The following is a 20532-nucleotide window of genomic DNA, read 5'->3' as shown; positions in this document are numbered from 1 at the left end:
TTTATAAGAAAAAAAGTTAAAAATTTATCGTTAATAAAAACATTTCTACCATTAAATGGAATGGGGTTTAAAAAAGCTCTAGCGAGAAGTATATATGTATATATATATATATGAACCTTTGGGGTCAAATATCCTCACTGGCGACAATGTCGTAGATGGCAGGCTTGTACCGAGTTCATTCTCGGCCAAAACACGGAAATCATATTCTCTGTCTTCCATAAGGCAAGAAATTGTGATTTGATTCGTTATACATACTGTTGTATTGATTCTTTCCCAGACAAATGAGCCAATTTCACACTTTTCTATCCAAAAGCCTATGATAGGAGCACCCCCATCTTCACTGGGACTATCCCAAGAAAGACTAACAAAATCTTCGCCAACTTTGGATGCACGAGGTATACCAGGTGGTGACGGTACATCTGAAAGTTCAAATATTGCATTAGCTGTATACAGAGGAGGATAAAATAGGAGTTGAAAATTGTTAGCCTAAAAATTTTGAGAATCCTACTACATTTGCAAAGTAGGGTTAGGCCTCAGAAAAAGTATGAAAATTCTTGACGTCCCGTGGGTATTTTTCAAGTCCTTCAAGAAATATCAGGTATGTAAGATGTCCTTTCCTGAAAATTTTATCTTAATATATCTATATTATTAAACGGGCAATAATTGTATATGAGTGATAATATACTTGTCTCGTAAACAGAAATATATTTTGTTCTGAAAATTGGCATGCTTATGTTTTCAGAGTGAAGAAACAATCCAGATAGGTCATGGCTTTGAAAAAATTCTTTTTGCCCTCCCATCCCCCTAAACATACATTTCATTCACCATCTAATGGCAAAAATTAGCTAACCAGAATCAAATATCAATTTAAAGGTTGATCAAGTTACCAGGGCTATTTTTCTTTCCAACACCAAAAAACCTAAATTAGGTTTTTCCTGTTCCTATATTATTTGTTTAATACACCTGTTATGAGGATTTTGATGTCCTCTTCTCTAACTACTTATGGTTGACCGTGTCTGGTTACGTTAACTATCAACCTGACGGTTCACAGTTATCATCGAGCGAAACTCGCTCCCCCGGTATTTCAAATAAGCAAGCAAAATAATTTCTTTAACCTTTATCTTACACTTTTATTATAGCTTAGCCCCAAGTCCCCAAAAATAAGAATTGAAAGATATAAAATCCAAAAATAAATCCAATAGGACATTCCTCACCACATAATCTACCTGTATTTCTGAATATAGGTAGAAGTTTCAAGAATCCCTTCTTTTCTCCCCTGTTTTTATTGGTCTAGCTTTCCCTTTGGCTACCCGAATGCCTGGAGAATTTTCCAGGGGGGAATTATCTGGGGAAACATGCCAGACCCCATTTTTACTTCTAACCTTTTAAAATAAAAAGTTTTTGGACGGCGTCACTAACCTATCATAACCCCCCGCTCCTAATGTGCACATATATAGTCCAAATTATACAAGTCCAGTACATTCTATCACCCGTCACGTATCTTTGCTGCTAAGAAACTGGTTTTCTGAGATCTAACCTAAGCACAATTCTTGAGTGTGTTTTGTTTAATTAATAAGTACCATTAGCTGTATTAATCTTTTGTACCTTTTATTATTTGTATTTTGCTTAGCAAGTTTCTCGCTATATCCCATGCTATTTTAACACGACATAATAAAGCGGTTACATGACACCTATATGACATATGAGAGGTGATAGATTCATATCCCACTGATAAACAGTTTTTCATACTAAAATTTTAACGTCGCCTTAAATGTATACATACTGGAACATAATTTTTAACGGCACAACTCAGGCATGTACATCACATTTTATGTTGACGAGAGAGGGAATTGCGTAAATACAGCAAGAAACAGGCGACTAAATATACAGAAAATCACGAGGAAATCAATAAATTCCCAAATACCTTTTGGCACAGGTGGTGATATTTTATTTTCTTCAATAAACAGTTTTTTCATTCTATCATTGTGCCGTGCAGCATTCGATAAACTTCTTTTCCATCTCACAGTTGAATTTGGAGTTGAAGGCGTAAAACGCTCAGCTGTAATTTCATCATTCTGCTCTCTAAGCCCCTCCATGCCAAGTAATTTGTCCATTTCCGAATCTACGATTAAGTCACTTTCCTTATTACCTACTTGATCTGAATCATAAAAAGTCATTTCACTAAGATTAACATTATTGAGTATATCATTTTTCTTTGAATTAATATCAGTTTGCGTCAAACTTTTTTCGATTTCAGTATCACTAACACTATTTAATACCACTTGATGGTTTGACAATTGATGAGAACATGTCACTTCATCTAATAATCGACAACACATACTATCAAAATTTATTCGATTTGCAGAAGAAAGACTGCCTGACTGGCACAAATGTTTATCCAACCTGACTTCTTCTAGATCTGCTGTATCTGTAGAAGCATCTGCAGTTTTAACTTCTAAGGTATTCGTTGAAGCGTTAACTTTGGCAGCTTCAAGTAGCTGTGGTGCACTTCGACTCCCCTTAAACGACAAAAATATGGTTTCGTGAGTCAAAGCACTTTAGAATAAACCACCTACAAAATGATGCCACTTTTAAAGAAGGAAAAGGTAGGAAAACTCCCTGTCAGTGTGAAAATTCAGCCGTCAATTCTTTAGTATTGAGTTAAACACTTCACCCGTAGACCAAAGAGTATGGGTAACTTATAAGAGTAGAAACAGGCACGGCAAAAAAACCTCTCAACACCATCTAGCGTTTGGTGACACTTAATATTTTTTTTAGCATTGTATTCGTTTTTCTTGCCAGGAACTGAAATTAAGCACTAAAGTAATTTCACCAACTAAAAAAATTAAATAAATTGTCCTTACTAACACTGAAAAAACTTTAGATTAAAAAAAAACATTAGATGGCGGTAATAATTTTTATTGTTGATACAAGCATCAGTTTTCATCTTTTGGAGTAACCCATACAATTTGCCGTAAACAATCTGGCAAAGTTATAAATTATCTTTTCATAAAGTTTTTTTTAGATTTAACCCTTGATGACGATCCTTTCTTTGTGGGGCGAATAATATACATAGTACGCCTTTATATTTATTAGATGATAACAAATGCACTGGTAGAGTAGCATACACATAAAATCAAACGTTTACAATTTCCTCACGAGATACCCAAATAAATCTCGCATGGGTTACTTTCAACGACACTCTGAATCTTATAAAAGATCATTGCACGAGTGAGATAAACGCCTAAGATATGATTCTTCTTTATTATGACAACAACAAAAAATCAGATTTGACCATTACTTCATATTTAGCTGAAAGTTTAATACTGACAACAAGACCACATTCCAACCTTAAACAATATACTTCATTGGGTTTTCACCCACTCCCGCTCTCCCCATACAACATTACGGTAAATATGCTTCTAGACCATTTCAAAGCTAAAACGGACGTCGGAAAATAAATCCCTGCCCTACCCCCAATTCTGATTCAAGATATCATTAATCAATTTAGTTATACAATTTGACTGGAACTATGAATTCAATATAAAATTATAAGAGCAGCCTTACAAACTTTGTGAATTTGAGTGGATCCAAGCCAGAGACTTTACCACTGCCTATATATATATATATATATATATACCAACTATACTTTCGATCAGACCCATCAATACTATATTGAAGGCAGATAGAATACAAAAAATGGGCAATGTTTTTATTTAATCCATTTGACCTGTTACAGCTGAATAGACAAGCGCAGATTTTCAACATAAAAAATTATAGCTTGAGACTCTCACAGGATGATCTTTCAGACACCCGGCAAAAAAAAGAATAAACGTCAAGACGGACTAAAGTTCAAGTAAAACTCCCAGCAATACCATTCAGTTTGTACAGATATAGTATTAAAACTGATTGACCTATGAGTTGTTATACGCACTCGCACTAAAGACACCAGCACATCCGCAACACTGTGCTAACGCAAAGGCACTTTTCAATTTTCCTTGTTTTTTCTTACATTTAAAAGTGAACAAGTTAATCAAATTTATTTATAATAATATTACTACTGCTAATAAAAAAACGTAGCAATAGGCTATCTGACGCCAATCGAACTGTGCTCCCATCCCATTCCATTCAAATCGTCAATATTCTCTTAAATGGAATGTATGTGCAATGGCTGTTGTGGGCAACTTGACTAACATGCTCCTTAGCCCTTTCCCTGCTCCGGACGTATATATTCGCAAATTTGATTCCCCCTACGCTCCAAGCGAGTATTTTCGTGGCTTGTTTTTATATAGATTACTGCTCAACACAACTATTAGCGCCATGTATTTTTTACGTTTAAACATTAGCGAACATGTTCCGACCTGCCAAGTTAAAATTGCGTAATAGATAATATTTATATATTTCTACATTTCACTGCTCCATACGATTATATTCGCCTAGTTTCACGCTTAAAGAAAGTATTAATTTTATGTAAGGTGTTGAAAGCACAAATTTTTGAAGCAAATTTGTCTTTGTATTTAAGTAATTATTTTTCATTTCATTCCCTTTGCGAAAATTCGTATTTAAAAAAAAATAAAATATGATTGTTAACTGCTAAACACAAACAAACTCGCCTCATCTAAATTCATCAAACTGCTTTACATGGATAAATACGCAAAACTGAAATTATTGCACACAGCGAGCACAAAATATCAACAAGAGCCAAGAGCTCATATAGCACCTGTGACGTGGTCGGAAGAGCCAAGAGCTTCTTCACACCAAGTTTCATTACGATCTCTCCACTGTAAAAGTTTTCCAACATTCCCGGTTTCCCCCTCTAACTCCCCCCAACGTCACCGGATCCGGTCGGGATTTAAAGTTAAAACTCTGAGACACGAAGTCATTCTAAATATCAAATTTCATTAAGATCCAATAACCCGTTCGTAAGTTCAAAATACCTCATTTTTCTAATTTTCCGAATTAACCGTCCTTCCACTCTCCCCAAGATGGTCAAATCGGGGAAGCGAACATTTCTAATTTAATATGGTCGGGTCCCTGACACACCTGTCAATTTTCAGCGATCTTTATATTGATCACGTATCTAGTTTCGGGCCTTGTTCATGTAAAAATTGGGGTGCCTCTTCCACCCAAAGCGAGAACCATACCCCTAGACCACAAGCCACTCTTAAGAAGAACAATCATTTGTTTCATCGGCAAATAAAATCCTTCTCAACTATCTTATTCGCTCAATCCCCCTCCCCCCGGATGGTCCAATCGGGGAAGAGACTATTTCTAATTTAATCTAGTCTGGTCTCTGATACACCTGCCAACTTCCATCGTCCTAGCTTATCTGGAAGTCCCCATACTAGAAAATCCCCCCGACTCCCCCAAAGAGAGCAGATTTGGTCCAGTTAGCTCAATAATGTATCTAGGACGTGCGCTTATTCTTCCCACAAAGTTTCATCCCGATCTCTACACTCTAGGCGTTTTCCAAGATTTCTGTTTTCCCCCTCCAACTCCTGCCAATGTCACCAGATCCGGTCAGGATTTAAAATTAGAGCTCTGAGACACGAAGTCCTTCTAAACATCAAATTTCACTAAGATCTGATCACCCGTTCGTAGGTTAAAAATACCTCTTTTTTCTAATTTTTCCGAATTACCTCCCCCCCAACTCCCCCAAAGAGAGCCAATCCGGTCTGGTTATGTCAATCACGTATCCACGACCTGTATTTATTCTTCCCATCAAGTATCATCGCGATCTCTCCACCCTAAGCATTTTCCAAGATTTCTGGTTTCCTCCTCAAACTCCCCCCAATGTCACCGGATCCCGTCAGAATTTAAAACAAGAGCTCTGAGACACGAGGTCCTTCTAAATATCGAAGATCATTAGGATCCAAGTACCCGTTCGTAAGTTCAAAATACCTCTTTTTTCTAATTTTTCTTAATTAGGTAACCCACCCCCCCCCCCACCCAACTCCTCCAAAGAGAGCGGATTCGGTCCAGTTATGTCAATCACGTATCTAGGACTTGCACGAACTCTTCCCACCAAGTTTTCATCCCGATCTCTCCACTCTAAGCGTTTTCCAAACTTTCCGGTCCCCCCCCCCAAACTCCCCCAATGACACTAGATCCAGTCGGATTTTAAAATAAGAGGTCTGAGTTACGAGGTCCTTCTAAATATCAGGTTTCATTAAGATCCCATCACTCGATCGTAAAAATACCTCATTTTACCAAGTTTCATCTTGATCTCTCCACTCTAAGTGTTTTCAAAGATTTCAGGTTCTCCCCCCCCCAACTCCCCCCAATGTCAACAGATCCAGTCGTGATTTATTTTTTATTTAATCTGGTCTGGTCGCTGATGCGCCTGCCAAATTTCATCGTCCTAGCTTATCTGGAGATGCCCAAACTAGCAAAACCGGGACTGACAGGAAATTGCGATCGCTATAAGTCACTTGGTAAATACCAAGTGCCATAAAAACCTAGGCTCAGAAAAATGGTTAGAAAACTAGGGTCTCCCAAAATTCCCTCAATAGGCTTAAGAGACGGATGATCAGTCAATCGATATTAACGAAGCCATGCGCCAATTAGGAAAGATCTCAATTACAAGTAAAACACAATATATCTTAAGTATATTCGATTTGATAAGATGGCTCAAGTAAAGCCTTAATGCTAATAACAACTCGTTACAGTCCAGTTCCATCAAAGGCCAACAGAACTACGCACAATTTTCCTTCATGGCACTAAATTCTCAGCTTCTCATTTAGCTTTATCCCACGAAGTTCTAACTGCCTTAATATGCAGCTCATAATTTCTTCCCACCCTTTTTGAGGCCGTCCTATCCATCTACAGATCTTGGTGAGCTCTTTGGAAAATATTAAGCAATTTTCTTCGATTTTTCGGAGCACTGTTTGTTCAGACCTAAACAAATCGTATCACCATATACTCTAATAATCTAATTTTAGTTCTAAGACTAATTCTAAGGCAAAATAAAATAAAATAGAAATCAGCTAGAGACACAACACCAAGTGCCTTCGCAACTCTACTTTAACATTGGTTTATTCTACAATGACAACCTATGAATATAAGTTTTTGGTTTTTTTTTTCTCTAAAATAACAAGGGATATCTAACATATTCATAGTTATAAACAACAGCAAAAAAACAGAATTTTAGGCTTTTCACGAATAAAGATTTTACATCAAGGATTTATATATAGACAAAGGTATGAAAACAATATCTCATAGCTCAACAACGTGGCTAAAACTTGTTATATAGCCATAATAACCTGACATCCAGAAAAAAAAACGACAGTGCCAGATTAAGAGTTTCAAACACGTGTTAGGAAAAGTTTTCAAAATGTCGCGGATTTACATGAATTTAAGCGAAGAGAACTACAGCTCCTAAAGCACTTGATTTTTAACGTTGGAAAGAGAGAATAACTACTGTTCGAAAAAGGATCGCATGAACCATGGCATTTATTTACTACATTATTTTAAAAATAAATGACAGGATTTTTTTCCAATTCTGTCTTGTTTTCGGGAAGGTAATTGAAGAAATGATGTTTTGTTGTTAATTTTTTTAAAGAAAGATTTTTAGAAGGGTCTCCAGTCTGAATCCTGAAACGTTGAAGCCTAACGTTTCAAAGAGGGAATAGCTGCTGTCAAGGTTTTTTGGAAATTTTGGGCTGCAAGCCCAAAATTTCTTAAAAAGGCCTGTATGAACCATAACATTTATTTTCCACGAAGTTTGCAAAAGAAAATAGTTACCTTTGATCATTTTAATATCAAATGTGATTAAATTACGTTTTTGAATTAAAAAACAAACAGTTGAAATGTTGTTTTTCTCTTCTAAAAAGTAAAATTTTAAGAAAAACGCGCTTGAAGAATATTAAAATACTGTTTATTGTTTCAACATATTGAGAAAAAGCTTTTAAGCTCATTTTAGTCGCGGAGAGTAAGACTTAAATTTAATTTTCAAGCAAAAAGGTCGATCCTTATCATCGTAAGGCTTGTGAAATGTAATATTAAAAAAAAACTTTTGTTTCAAATTTAAAAGGCCTGAGGATGACGTGTCGCTGGTCCAATTGTAATTATTGCCTGGGAATCATAACTTAATACACAAATTTCCTAAATTGCATTTACACTCAATTTTTGTTATGAATAAAATTATTATCTACCACGAAGTTTAAGAAAATAAGCGGCTGAATCATTCAAACCTGAAGCATTCTTGTTCATGTCCCTACAGAAAATGAGTATATTCATTTTTAGTTCCTTTCCACAAAATAATGTCCACAAATGCTGCGAGTATTTGTTGGGACAGGAGGATTGGGCGACATATTTATTTAGTAAATGCAACTTCCAGAATTGCTATACCATAGTTAAAAGAAAGCACTAAATCAAATTTTTTACATCAAGAGGTCCAAAACAGTTATTCACGGAAAGAATATCCGCTTTAATTACTTGTCTGATATATATAAACGCTATTCCAAAGTAAAAGAGCACGTGAAGTGACATTAGTAAAAGAATTTTGTAACATGTTTTATACAGGTGAAGACTTAGGGGGGGGGGGATCCTCCACACTCTCCCACTTGAAAATTCAAAGTTCCACAATTATTCTACCATTACATTTGTAATATGAAGTATCACCCCCACCCCAATTCACAAATAAGTAAAAATAAACAAAAGGATTAATATTTACAATTTGACTAGCTGTTTGAGGTCCTGAAGTTCCGTGAGACTCAATTTCAATGTCTGAAATGATGTGTGAAGAGGCGAAATCGTGAAAAACTTCGTCAAAGGCAGCAACATTTTCGGCTTCTTCATCAGTCACTTGCTTCAACGGTAAGAGCCACTAACAAAATAAACCACGTATTTAAAGAACATATTTAAAGGCGTTTTCAACAACAAGTTTTTATTCTTTGCCATATTTTCCTTCTTTTTTTTGGCAATAACTATATCCACGCTAGGGCTTTACAAATAAGATAAGGGCACATCCTGGTGCAAAATAAATTTATGAAGGCAGTTTTAGAAAGAACTATAACAAAATTACTTAACACAGTATATGTATAAGACAGCATATTGCTACCTATTTTTACAAGCGCAGTCCTGGAAAGTTTCAGAGCCCTAATTTAGGCAAAAACGGAAGAAGATCCAGGCATGAAAAAAAGAATGAGTTACACGCTTCTAAAAGCACCCAAAACGTCTTTTTCTTCATTGCTCTTGTTTCCATATCAGGGAAGCAGAAGACTAGCTTTATTCCCACAGTCTTAGCCACCAAAAGGCCTTTAAGTTCCAAACAATTAGGCAGCACTAAGCATATTAATCTATCTTTACTATTTATTCTAACTACCTTGCTCTCGTTTCTTTTTTAATTAATACTTATTTGTTCTTTGCTTTTAACTGTGTTGTTAGTTTTGGTCGATTATTTTTCATGTTCCTTCTGATTTCAAAATGTGAACCCGGCCACATCAAAGCTTATATTAAATCCTTTATTGGTCTTTTACTCCATTTTCATTTGCTAGAAGCTTCTTTTCGAATCGTTTCCATCATAATTCATGTTATAATATTTACTTTTCTGGTTGTCGAATCGCAAATTTAGTCCATCAGGGCTTAAGATAGCTCATTTTTTTAAATCAAATTTAAAGCGAGAATATAAACGTGGTCTTTGGGTCAGAATTTCCAAAAATAGTGGGAGGTGCAGTGGCTTCCTTCCCAGAACTAATTTTTATTTTTAAAGGATGTAGGTGAGCGCTAACAATTTTTGTTTCTAAAATTTGAATTTTAACAATCAATCAGTCCACTTATTACCCAACGTAGATAACTTCGAAGACCACACTGCCTTTCCATGACGAAAGTAAAACAGTTCAAAATAGGGATGAAACCTTTTTATTGACAGTGAACAGATATAAAATTTAACTGAATATTTCGAACACATATACAGTGTTCATCATCAGCAGTAAAACAGTAAATGAACACTGTATATGTGTTCGAAATATCCAGTTAAATTTTATATCTGTTCACTGTCAATAAAAAGGTTTCATCCCTATTTTGAACTGTTTTACTTATTACCCAAAAACAGCTTTGTTTATCCCTTTGGACTGCCGTGTGTCAGGCTCTTGGTCAGCCCAGAAGAATATTATATTGCTATACATGTTGCAAGTGTTTTGTTCATAAAAGAATAAATAAACAAATAATCACAACAACTTAAAAAAAAAAAAACACTTAAAAGAAGAAGAAAAAGTATCTGCCAATAAACAGTTTACAGAAAGGAAGTAAACAAGCTATTCGTCGGATCCAACAATTTCTCAATCCGCAATCTCCGTCCAATGATGGCTTTAATAGGATCTATGGCCCCATGCAAAGAAACTAGGTGCCCGTTTCTGGCCCACAGAGGTATTCAGGTAAGAACTTTGCATACCAAAAAAATCAAAAATTGCAGCCTCCTCTTACCTAAGATAGTAAATACGCTCCAATTAAGAAATAGAGCAAGCAGATACGGCCCAACCAATGCATTACAGATTTTTGACAGTAGACTTCCTTTATGTCAAGCCTCACGCAGAGCAAGCACATCGTATGTCTTATAAAGCTTTGAACCTACAAATTCTAGCAAAAACGATCGGATATGTCTCAAAATCAATCCCAAAAGCAAGTCTCAGGTAACGGATGCTTGGCGACAATGGCTCCGGATGACTGTCTAAACAAACATTATTCAAGAAGGGCCACTTTGGTGAGTTACTAATGGCAACAATCTCACTTTTTTCAGCGTTACATTCCAGCGCTGTCTTCCTATGTTATATTCATCAAATATCAAATTTTAAATATAAAAATTTTCTTCAATACTCTAGTCTTGCTCAAATTCAATACATTGTCAGCGGGATCCAAAAGCGACAGGTCAAGGCCTGACATAAAATTACACCATCTAGACCAGGATCCTTAGTCCTGATTAAAAGCTGAGAATGCATTCTCGAGTCAAACTCACGTGACACATCGTCGAGTCAAACGCACCCACAAGCCATAGCAACAATATCAGGTTTCTCTTCAACCGTCAATTGAAACATTAGCAATAATTCTGTATACATGTTCGCGACTGTAAACTTTTTAAAAATTAAACTGATTTGTTGGTATCGACCAAACTTCAGTGATCTCATCAATAGCTATCAGCTGTAGCGATTTGCAAGTCACTGGTGAAATCGTGATTCGCCGATGTGAATTATATTTAATTTTATCTCTCTCTTTCTTAGCCACCGGGGTTACAACACCAGCACAGAAGACAAGTGGGACTATCTTAAAATTGAAAATCATTTGAATTAGAGGACCTAAATGGTGCAATTGATTTTTAGTTTTATGTGCGAGGCGCGATGATTAGTAAGACAAAAAAAAAGAACCATTAAAAAACTTGCCCAAACAAGCAAAAGTTAATATGAATCTTCATTAAAAAAAGCATGCAAATTCACTTTTGCATTTCCCGCTGCCCGTTTTCGTCATGTAACTCGACAGCTACCATCTATATTGTCAACGTTAGAAACCATGAAAATGATAGAAGCTTATGAATTTGTCTTTTTAACGCAGTTGCTTGTTTTAAAATAGTTGTTTTTTCAGAATTCCCTAAAATTATTAATATAGAATTAAATTCTCTTCCTTAAATATTTTATTTAGTTAAACTAAGTATTTTCAACAACGAAAACTTTTAAAACGAACATGAACAATTTTTTAAAATTATTGTGGCAAAACTTTAAATAAGCAAATCAATAGCAAATAATCCGCAAATCAAAACGAATACTCCGTTATGCTATAAATCACAACAGTCCTAATATGCTACTATCTGAAATGATAGTAAGTAAGGCAATAGCTGTAGATGGCTTTACTATTTACAAAGACTTTCAGAATCATTTTATTTCAGTAGGCTCCAAACTAACCAAAACGATTTTCCATTTCCAGAAGATCCACCTTTTGGATCTACTTCACCGCCCCTACTACATTCATTAAATTAAAAAACAAAGTTCTATGTGCGAAGTTCATACCACATAACTGATCAATTACGCATTAAAATTTCGTTTTTAGCTCTATAATGCACTATTAAATTTTTTCCAGACAAACCATGAAGCTGAGAGCCTAGTTCCAATCACTCAAAATCGTATCAAGCTTTAAAGAGAAGTCGTCTCCAAAATCGATATCAAGACCTTGCAGTAATGCTACTGGTGAGATCGCACTTGAAGTCTCTCACGACAATCACTAGTGTCCAAGCTCATCCTGACAGAGCGCACTAGTTGAGAGCATGAAGCGCTAGCGTTGCAAGAGCAACACTTTGGTTTTGTCCCGGTTTTTTTTTCGTTTTGTTTTTTCCTATGCCGCCGATCTCAGCTAATTCCTGGAAACTGGTAAGGGTCTAACCTGTGCGGTTTTTACGGAAAGTGTGGACCTCAGGCCGGATTGATGAATATGATATTACATTTTGGAAAGATCCGCAGAACTCTTGCTTGGGGCCAAAAAGGATGGTTTTTGCTTGTCCACGAGCCAGAGCCTATGGTGTGCGAAGTGAAGTGGAGTTATATTATTGTGCCTTAGTTCAGAAATATATTTTTTGTTAAGGTCGTTTCCAGGTGTTGTCAATTTTGGTTCTTTCCCAAGGGACTCAGGGATACTTTCTGCAATTTTATCAGCCAGAATGCTGAATGGCCTTACCGAGTGTGGTACTCAGGCCATGTCTCAACTCAAAGATATAAGCTTGAGAGTATCAGAAAGCAAGGGTGCAAAATTATTTAACTAGCCCTGAATGTTTTTTTTTAATAAAGATAGTATCAGAGTATAATGTTTACCATACCTTAAAAAAACGAAACATGGCCTGACGCGAAAATTGGCTGCAGTTACCTCAACTCACTGATGAATGCGTCAATATGTTATTTAAGGCTGTTCCAGACAGCTTACTCTGTTAACTGTTCTTCAAGCTTTAAGGCACCCGCCAACTAATTCGACGGAACTGCACTGGTCTCCATATGTGTTATACTTTTTCTGAAGCTTATATTCCCTAGGTTCTTTTAAATGTACTGTAAATAAGTGTGTTAACATGCATTGACAATCCAATGCTAATATATTTTGTATGCTATTAGGGAAAATAAAGGAGACATTTATAATGCACTTAAGTAAAGCAAAAAAGTTAAAGGAACAAAATTACAAGGCAAAGCACTAGGTCACTCACCGGCACGCCATTATCACTTCCATGATGTCCTGAATTACCCACAAAATCATAGAAGTCCTTTGCATGAGACATTTCATCAGCCTGTCTTCGCATTTGCTCCAGTGCTTCAGCAAGTTTCATCTCAAGTTTCACGATTTTTTGTAAAAACTAGAGACAATTTTAATTTAACAAAAACCTAACACAAGTACAATAAAGAATAGAGAATTTGGAAGAGAACAGTATGCACTTTTCAAAGGAGATACGCATTTAGGCCCAAGTATTACCAAATGCCCTATCCATATAGATACATTCATGCCTAACTCTCAAGGGTGAACTGAGAACATTGTGTTGGGAGAGACAAACTGCAATTTCTCTTTTCTGGGAAGGCCACTGAGCCCATTGAGAGAATATATTGTGATTACCAGGTTAACATTTCCAATCTTAAATAAGGATTAGCAGAACTTTCCACTTTTATGAAGTATCAGGACAATGGCAAAATTCTCCTGAATACCAACACTGATTCTGCTTCACAGTTCCTATTTCAATACTTTCAATTAAAAGCCAAGTTGAATGTTATATATTCTTAATATATTTTATCTACAGTTAGTTCTGAGGGGGGGGGTGACAGCCCCTTGATAGTAAAACGTATTTTTTGGTTGTTTTCACATTTGATCACTCTTAACTAAAAATTATATATTTAGTTTGATTTTCTCAATGAAGCAAATTTTTTTTTTAATGTATATGGCATACCTAATCAGCTTATATTTTGTCAATCCTTAGAAATCTTTCCTCTAACAATTAGAGGCAGAACTGAAGACACCATTTGCACTGTTGCATTATATAAGAAAAATTAGAGAGAAAAGAGATAGAGGGAGAGAGAAATGACATAACATATCGAGAAGCAGAAAATTAAGGAAGGGATTGTAATTAGATAGTAATATGGCAAAACTCCTGAAAGAAAACGAAAAGTGCCAAAAAAAAATTATACCAGCACTTTAGTTTTTAGATTCTTTTTTTTTCTTAGTTTGCCTATTGCAGCTTATTGCTAAAAAGTTACAAGGATCCCACCTCCAAGGTTTTACAGAAAGTATGGACATCAGACAAGGCTGATGAATACCAATCGAGATTAAAAGAACTAGAAAACAGAATTCAGGGACAAGTGAGGGAGTTTTGATTAAAGAACTGGCTGCTACACAACAATTGTCTTCAAGGATGACAGGGCTATGTACTTCCACTTATTGGATGAGGGGCTTGTACCATTCTCGCATTTAAACAGTATCCATCTATAGTGGTAGCATTTTTAAGAGCATAGGAATGCTTTATAAAACTAACAAGGGAGGTAAGATTAAATTGCAAGTTGTGATATTTTCCCTGATGTATACCATTTAAAAGGTTTCCAGCTTCAAGGAACAACAACTTCAGTTTTAACGTACACACTGGAAGAAAGAATTCGAAATATAAATCCAAGATAATTTGGTAGCTTAAAAGTAACTATTGGCAATTAATCCATGGTCATGTTTATAGACAAAGGTTTTCCACCTTTCCCTAGTTGGTGTGCATATTATTGGCTGCTGGTGTTCATTTTAGGCTAATAAACGCAAATTGGCTACACATCTTGTGGTTCTCATATACTTGAATGAAAAAACATTTGTCTCAAGGTGGTTATCCAGCAATTATTAATTTAAATGTATTGTAATACAGTAGTTCCTCAAATATTCTAGTGTAGAAGGGCTGCAGCAATATCATTCTGAAAAGTTAAGATTAGATACATAGCATTAATTGAGCTTGATAAGATTGTATTTTAAATTTTAGTCTGTAAGGATGCCAACAATAGAAAAAGGATAAGGTCCAGTTGGCTACTAAGACATTGTAACACTTAAATTCCTTCCTCTGGTCCCCAGGCAAAATGTTGTTTCTGCAACACTTTGATTAGCAAGGCCAACAAAAGGTTGTTGCAATACTTCACGTTGCCTAGGAAACATAAATCTAGTTTCAATTGAGACAGAACACAAAGTGACCAAATTTAAAGTCACCAAATCTCTCCTGCATCAGCCTCTGCATGTTGTTGTCTACGGTTCTTGGAATTTCCTCACCTTAATAAACTGGTTGTTTAAGTTATTTTGATTCCATTACGGTAATGGGTGGACCTGTTCTTATAATTCAAATAGTTCAGCTTATAGTTAATTATTTTTAAATATCACCACTAAATCAAGACAGGGCAAATAAATGCTGAAGTGCAAGGTAGCTAAATACCCTGATTCGTTTTGCCTTTTTTTACTTTGCCAAGAAACCAAAACCAGTACACAGACAAGAACAGTGGTATAGTTTGTCCTTGTTGTAAAACATCTTAAGTAAAATATAATGAGCATAACAGAACTTATTACGTACTAATGCAAAATAACACATTACAGGTAAAGGAGGTTTTTGAACACAGCTGGTCAGGTCCAAAATAGTTTATTTTGGGTTGTTTCCAAGGAGAATTTTCTAGAAGTTGAAATTTCAAAGGAAAATTTCTTCAATAATCTTAAAATCTGTTTTTCAGAGTTTCAGAGTTAAAATAAATTTTAAAATAGTTCAAATTTAAATTATATAGGCCTACAAATTTTATGTATTTTACATAGCAGCTACAAAAATAATATTTTATTAGATGGAATAAAAACAATTACCAGAACCTAAACTATCTCAGACAGAAAAATTAATTAATCACAAATATTAGGAAAAATAATAAGATATTAATAATAATAATAACAAGATATCATTTCTAATTTGAAGTATATGTTAAAAAACTTTAATTTTATTTCATTGGCAGAATTTTTGCAACATGAAATTCCTAGAAAATTTGTAGAATTAAATTTGATGATACCTACTATGAAAAATCAAAACTTACATTGATAACTTTTTTACTGCCAGATTAAATAAGAAATTCAAATGCTTAAAAACCAGGAGATTTTTTAACAACATTATTTATAGTCTGTGTGTTTAGCTTTATACAAACAATTCTAGCTTAAGTGCATAATAAAAACGTAACAGTCCCTTTTTTTAGAGAAAAGCAATCGCATGAAAAAAATTTTTATTAAATGAATCATTTCACTAAATGATTATTTGATTTAAACTCAACAAATCAAATAATCCTTAGGAATTAGACCATGTTTTTTATTTTGTGCATTACAGATGCTACAGCTAGTTTCATCTAGAGGGAAATTGTTTAACATAAAATAGAAAGTCCCATAGCAAAAAGTACCAGTATCCTTACAAGTTCTTTTTCCCTTTGAAGTTCAAGAATAGCCTTTTCTTTTGCTGTAATGTCATCAGTTTGTTGGTGTATTAATCCAAGATTGAATATGACAAGTCTTTTTAACTCTGCAACCAAATTTTCTGGCTTGCTTATAGTCACATCAACAGAAGGGCCAGGATCAATAACTCCATTGTTGCCCATGCCTTCCATGAAAGCAATTATTTTGGCCTGCAATAAGCATTAACCTCTATAGATATAAGACATAAATGTTAAAGCAAACAAAATCAGTTTACTGTATAGATTTGAGACATAAATGGTTAAGCAAACCAAATCAGTTTACTGCAGATGCTTAACACAAAAATAGCACAAAGTTTAAACACAACTATGGTTGGGTTTCTCATATGCCAAATCTGAGGGTATGATTTTCATTAAGATAACTTGATTTTTGGAGGGTGTTTCCCCTTTTTCTAAAATCAAGGAAATGTTATTATGCTTGTAGCCTTTAATGGGTAACATTGAAATTAAAAATTTTATATGTTTAGAATCTACTGTTGTCAAAATCCTATTCTTTAGAATTGTGGTTAATATTGTCCAAGTTTCTCCTCACTTACAGTTTGTTACCATAAACTTTTTGATAATTGGGCTGGCTAAATATATATTTCATCAATATTTTGCTTTAGGCTATATTTAAGAGAGTAAAGTTATTTCTAAATCAATAATATTATACATCTTTCAAAAGTAGTGTAAATAAATTGTGAGTTGATAAAACCAGCACTTGATAAATAGTATATATGTAATAAAAACAAATCAGGAGCAATATTTTCCTGTGAAATATATTCTAATTTCACTCTAAACAAACATTATAATATTTACAGCATTGATGACAGAGCAAAATCTACATTTGCCCCTCCCCCAAAGGAAAAACCTACATTTGGCTCTTCCCAGTGTCTTTTTAATGCATATTTCCTCTGCGTTTTTCTTTCCTTATGTTAGTCTTTTGTTCAAATGCATTTAATGACAATGGAGGAACATCAACAAAACCAAGAGAGAAAAAAAAATGTTTGGGACATATATAAACTGGACTAGATATACATATTTGCACATTAGGTGGGGGGGTGTGGTAAAGGAAATTCAAGCACTTTTAGGAATGATACAAATAAGAGGTATATTTTAGGGGTTTAAAAGTTGTTTTCAGAACTTAAGTGATTCCCTTAGAGTTGGTTCAAGGGGGCAAAAGGGAGTAAGTGCCCAGGAGGGGAAAAACAAGGACAATTGCAATGTTTATGGCCTTGCCTGACACTATTTGCAGAATGGCGCTATTTTGATTTTAGACACTTGTTTGTCTCAAATTCTATGCAAATTAATAGTCTGTGTTTCAGTTCTAAATTCTTGGTTCAACCTGTCTAAGACCATAGGTAGGCATCCCTTGCTTACCTCTCATTCCAGGCAATCTAATGGTCCTATGTCAATATCAAATTCTTGGTCAACCTGCCAGAGACTCTAGTCAGGCATGACTTGCTAAAAGATAACAATCAAATATTGGTCCAATAAGAGGGGCACACTTACTCCCACTATTTACCTATGTCAAAGTAACCAAACATTTGGAAAACTACAGGTTCTATCACTATCTTAGCTCTATAACTATCTACCTTGGTTCTACTGTCCTAGCAATGACACATGGATGGATAATAGATAGACATATCTATTAACAAGTTTGAGTGAGAAGTTTACTTCTCACTCAATTGGACTATCTGTCTTGGCTTTTTCTATAATTAGCCATGAATTGATAACCACAACTGTTCCATTTTAATTCAAAATGGAATACTGTAGAATTCACAGTATTGATGGTAAGGCAGAGGGTGGTAAAGTCTAAATTTGGTCCCTTCCTCTTCAAAAACATATATCAAAATCTACTTCAAGTGGGCTTGATACTCATCATTAAGGCTTTGGGCAAATTCCTGAGTCTTACAAGCCTAACCCAACTGTTTTCCATGAAAGCAAGAAGCTCCAAGACAAAAATGTTGAAATCTGTGGTAAATTGGTGGAAAGCATGAAACTAAAAACTTGGAAATAATCTAATTTTCAGAGAAAAAAGGACCTCAAGGCAAGGAAAAGTAACCTAATTCTGACAAGGACATTCTAAACATAAGAGACAACAAAAGTCATGAACATAATCAGTTTTACAAAATGATCCATTCACTTATCACTGTTATAAAGATAGAACATCTCAAACAATTTTCTCCAATAGTGATTGTAATCAGTCCATGAATAGGCAATAAACCTAACCCATTAGTTATGAACTATCAAAGAAATAGTAAAATTCTAGTTAATTGACTTCTTGCTATCTCGGAAAGAGTTTATGTTAGGAAAATGAAACTTTCAGGGACAAATCTACAGACTAAAGTATGTCCCAGGAAGGTATTTTAAAGTACCCATCTCTACTCCTTCTCCCTCTAGGGGGCCCTGAAATTGGCCTAGGCCTATATGACCTATTGAAATTTTGACAAAACAACATTTCACCTTAATTTCCAGTTGCTAGTAGCTTTTTCTCTGACTTTAGTTCTGAAAACGCAATTCCTGTTATTTGAGTAGAATTTTGAGCCATATCAATGTTTAGGAAATGTATTTGCATATCTTAAAAACCTTATAAAGTGGAATTGAGTGAAGTTATGAAGCTGAAAACAATTATGTTGCACTTGAATTAAGCAGACAATCTATTTTTCAAGTTCTCAATTTTATAACACACAAATTTTTAAAGGTCATCAAAGTTCAGGGCCCTCTAGACAGAGATGAAGTGGAGGTAGTTGCTTCAAAACACCTTCCCAGGATATACTTTAGTCTGTAGATTAATCCCTGCAAGTTTCATTTTCCTAACTTAAACCCTTTCTGAGATAGCAAGAAGTCAATTAACTAGAATTTTACCAAATCATTTTTTGTCAGAAAATATAGGCCTATGATCTTTGCACATTGGTTTAGTAAAAATAGGGCTAATAGAAAGTGTCAAATTTGCAAATGTATGGAGTAGTAGGTCTCAAGAAGGAGACATGCTGAGACATAAAGAGAGATGTGTCTAGATTTTTAGTTATCCATGAATGCATATGGTTATAGTCTTGTTTTAACAGTTCATCTCCCATCTCTAACATTTTCCTTAGGAAATATGGGCCATCAAACTAAAGAATAACAGTGAAATTTATACTTTATAATAGCCTATCCAACATCAACAGAGCTGTTTCTAGGGGAGGCAACCAGGTCAGCCATATCAAGCACTGCAGCTAGGGGAGGGATGACTACAGTTCAAAGATTGCCAACTTTGATTAGAACTTTCACTTTGGCTTGCTCCCGGGACTTGCTTTGGTCTGTAGATTCATCCCTGAAAGTTTCATTTTTCCTAACCTAAACCCTTTCTGAGATAGCAAGAAGTCAATTAACTGGAATTTTACCAAAGAAATTATCAAGCCTATCACTTTTAGATTGGTTGAAGAAACACGATCTTTTAAAAAAATTGGATTAGTAAGGCAAAAAAGAACCATAAACAAACTTGCCCAAACAAGCAAAAGTAGAGAAGAACTCTCATTAAAAAAAGCATCTAAATTCACTTTTGCATTTCCCGCTGCCCGTTTTCGTCATGTAACCGACAGGCTACCATCTATATTGTCAACGTTAGAAACCAATGATAGAAGCTTCTGAATTGTCTTTTAACAAAGTTGCTTGTTTTTAAATTAATTCTTTTTTTTCAGAATTCCCTAAAATTATTAACTCAGAATTAAATTCTCCTCCTTGAATAGCTTATTTAGTTAAACTAAGTATTTTCAACAACGTAAACTTTCAAAACGAACATGAGAAATTTTATAAAATTATTGTGGCAAAATTTTGAATAAGCAAATCAATAGCTAATAATCCGCAAATCGAAACGAATACTCCGTTATGCTATAGAACACAGCAGTCCTAATATGCCACCATCTGAAGTGATAGTAAGTAGGGCAATAGCTGTGGATGGCTTTACGATTAACGACGACTTTCAGAATCATTTTATTTCAGTAGGCTCCAAACTAGCAGATAGGATTTCCCCATTTCCGGAGGATCCACCTTTTGGATCTACTTTACCGTCCCCTATTACATTCATTAAATTAAAATTAAACAAGTTTTT

At 34.9% G+C, this 20532-nt stretch overlaps 1 protein-coding gene across 1 annotated transcript in view; it reads right to left on the bottom strand.

The window, feature by feature from the left end:
* LOC136035877 (titin-like) overlaps positions 1 to 20063 on the bottom strand; it is a 35084-nt gene extending 15021 nt beyond the window's left edge. Inside the window, exons 1-6 of the mRNA XM_065717842.1 lie at positions 19928 to 20063; positions 16404 to 16613; positions 13172 to 13318; positions 8675 to 8827; positions 1925 to 2519; positions 117 to 419 (exon numbers count right to left, since the gene is read on the bottom strand). Coding sequence (XP_065573914.1) covers positions 117 to 419; positions 1925 to 2519; positions 8675 to 8827; positions 13172 to 13318; positions 16404 to 16595 — 1390 coding nt within the window. The 5' untranslated portion in view covers positions 16596 to 16613; positions 19928 to 20063. The remainder of the gene's footprint in view (positions 1 to 116; positions 420 to 1924; positions 2520 to 8674; positions 8828 to 13171; positions 13319 to 16403; positions 16614 to 19927) is intronic.
* Between the last annotated feature and the right edge of the window lie 469 nt (positions 20064 to 20532).

The sequence above is a fragment of the Artemia franciscana genome, chromosome 1 (genome assembly GCF_032884065.1).
Source record: "Artemia franciscana chromosome 1, ASM3288406v1, whole genome shotgun sequence".
In the NCBI taxonomy this organism is placed as follows: domain Eukaryota; kingdom Metazoa; phylum Arthropoda; class Branchiopoda; order Anostraca; family Artemiidae; genus Artemia; species Artemia franciscana.
The sequence above is the reverse complement of the archived record's forward strand: the minus strand, read 5'-3'. Positions and strand labels throughout refer to the sequence as shown.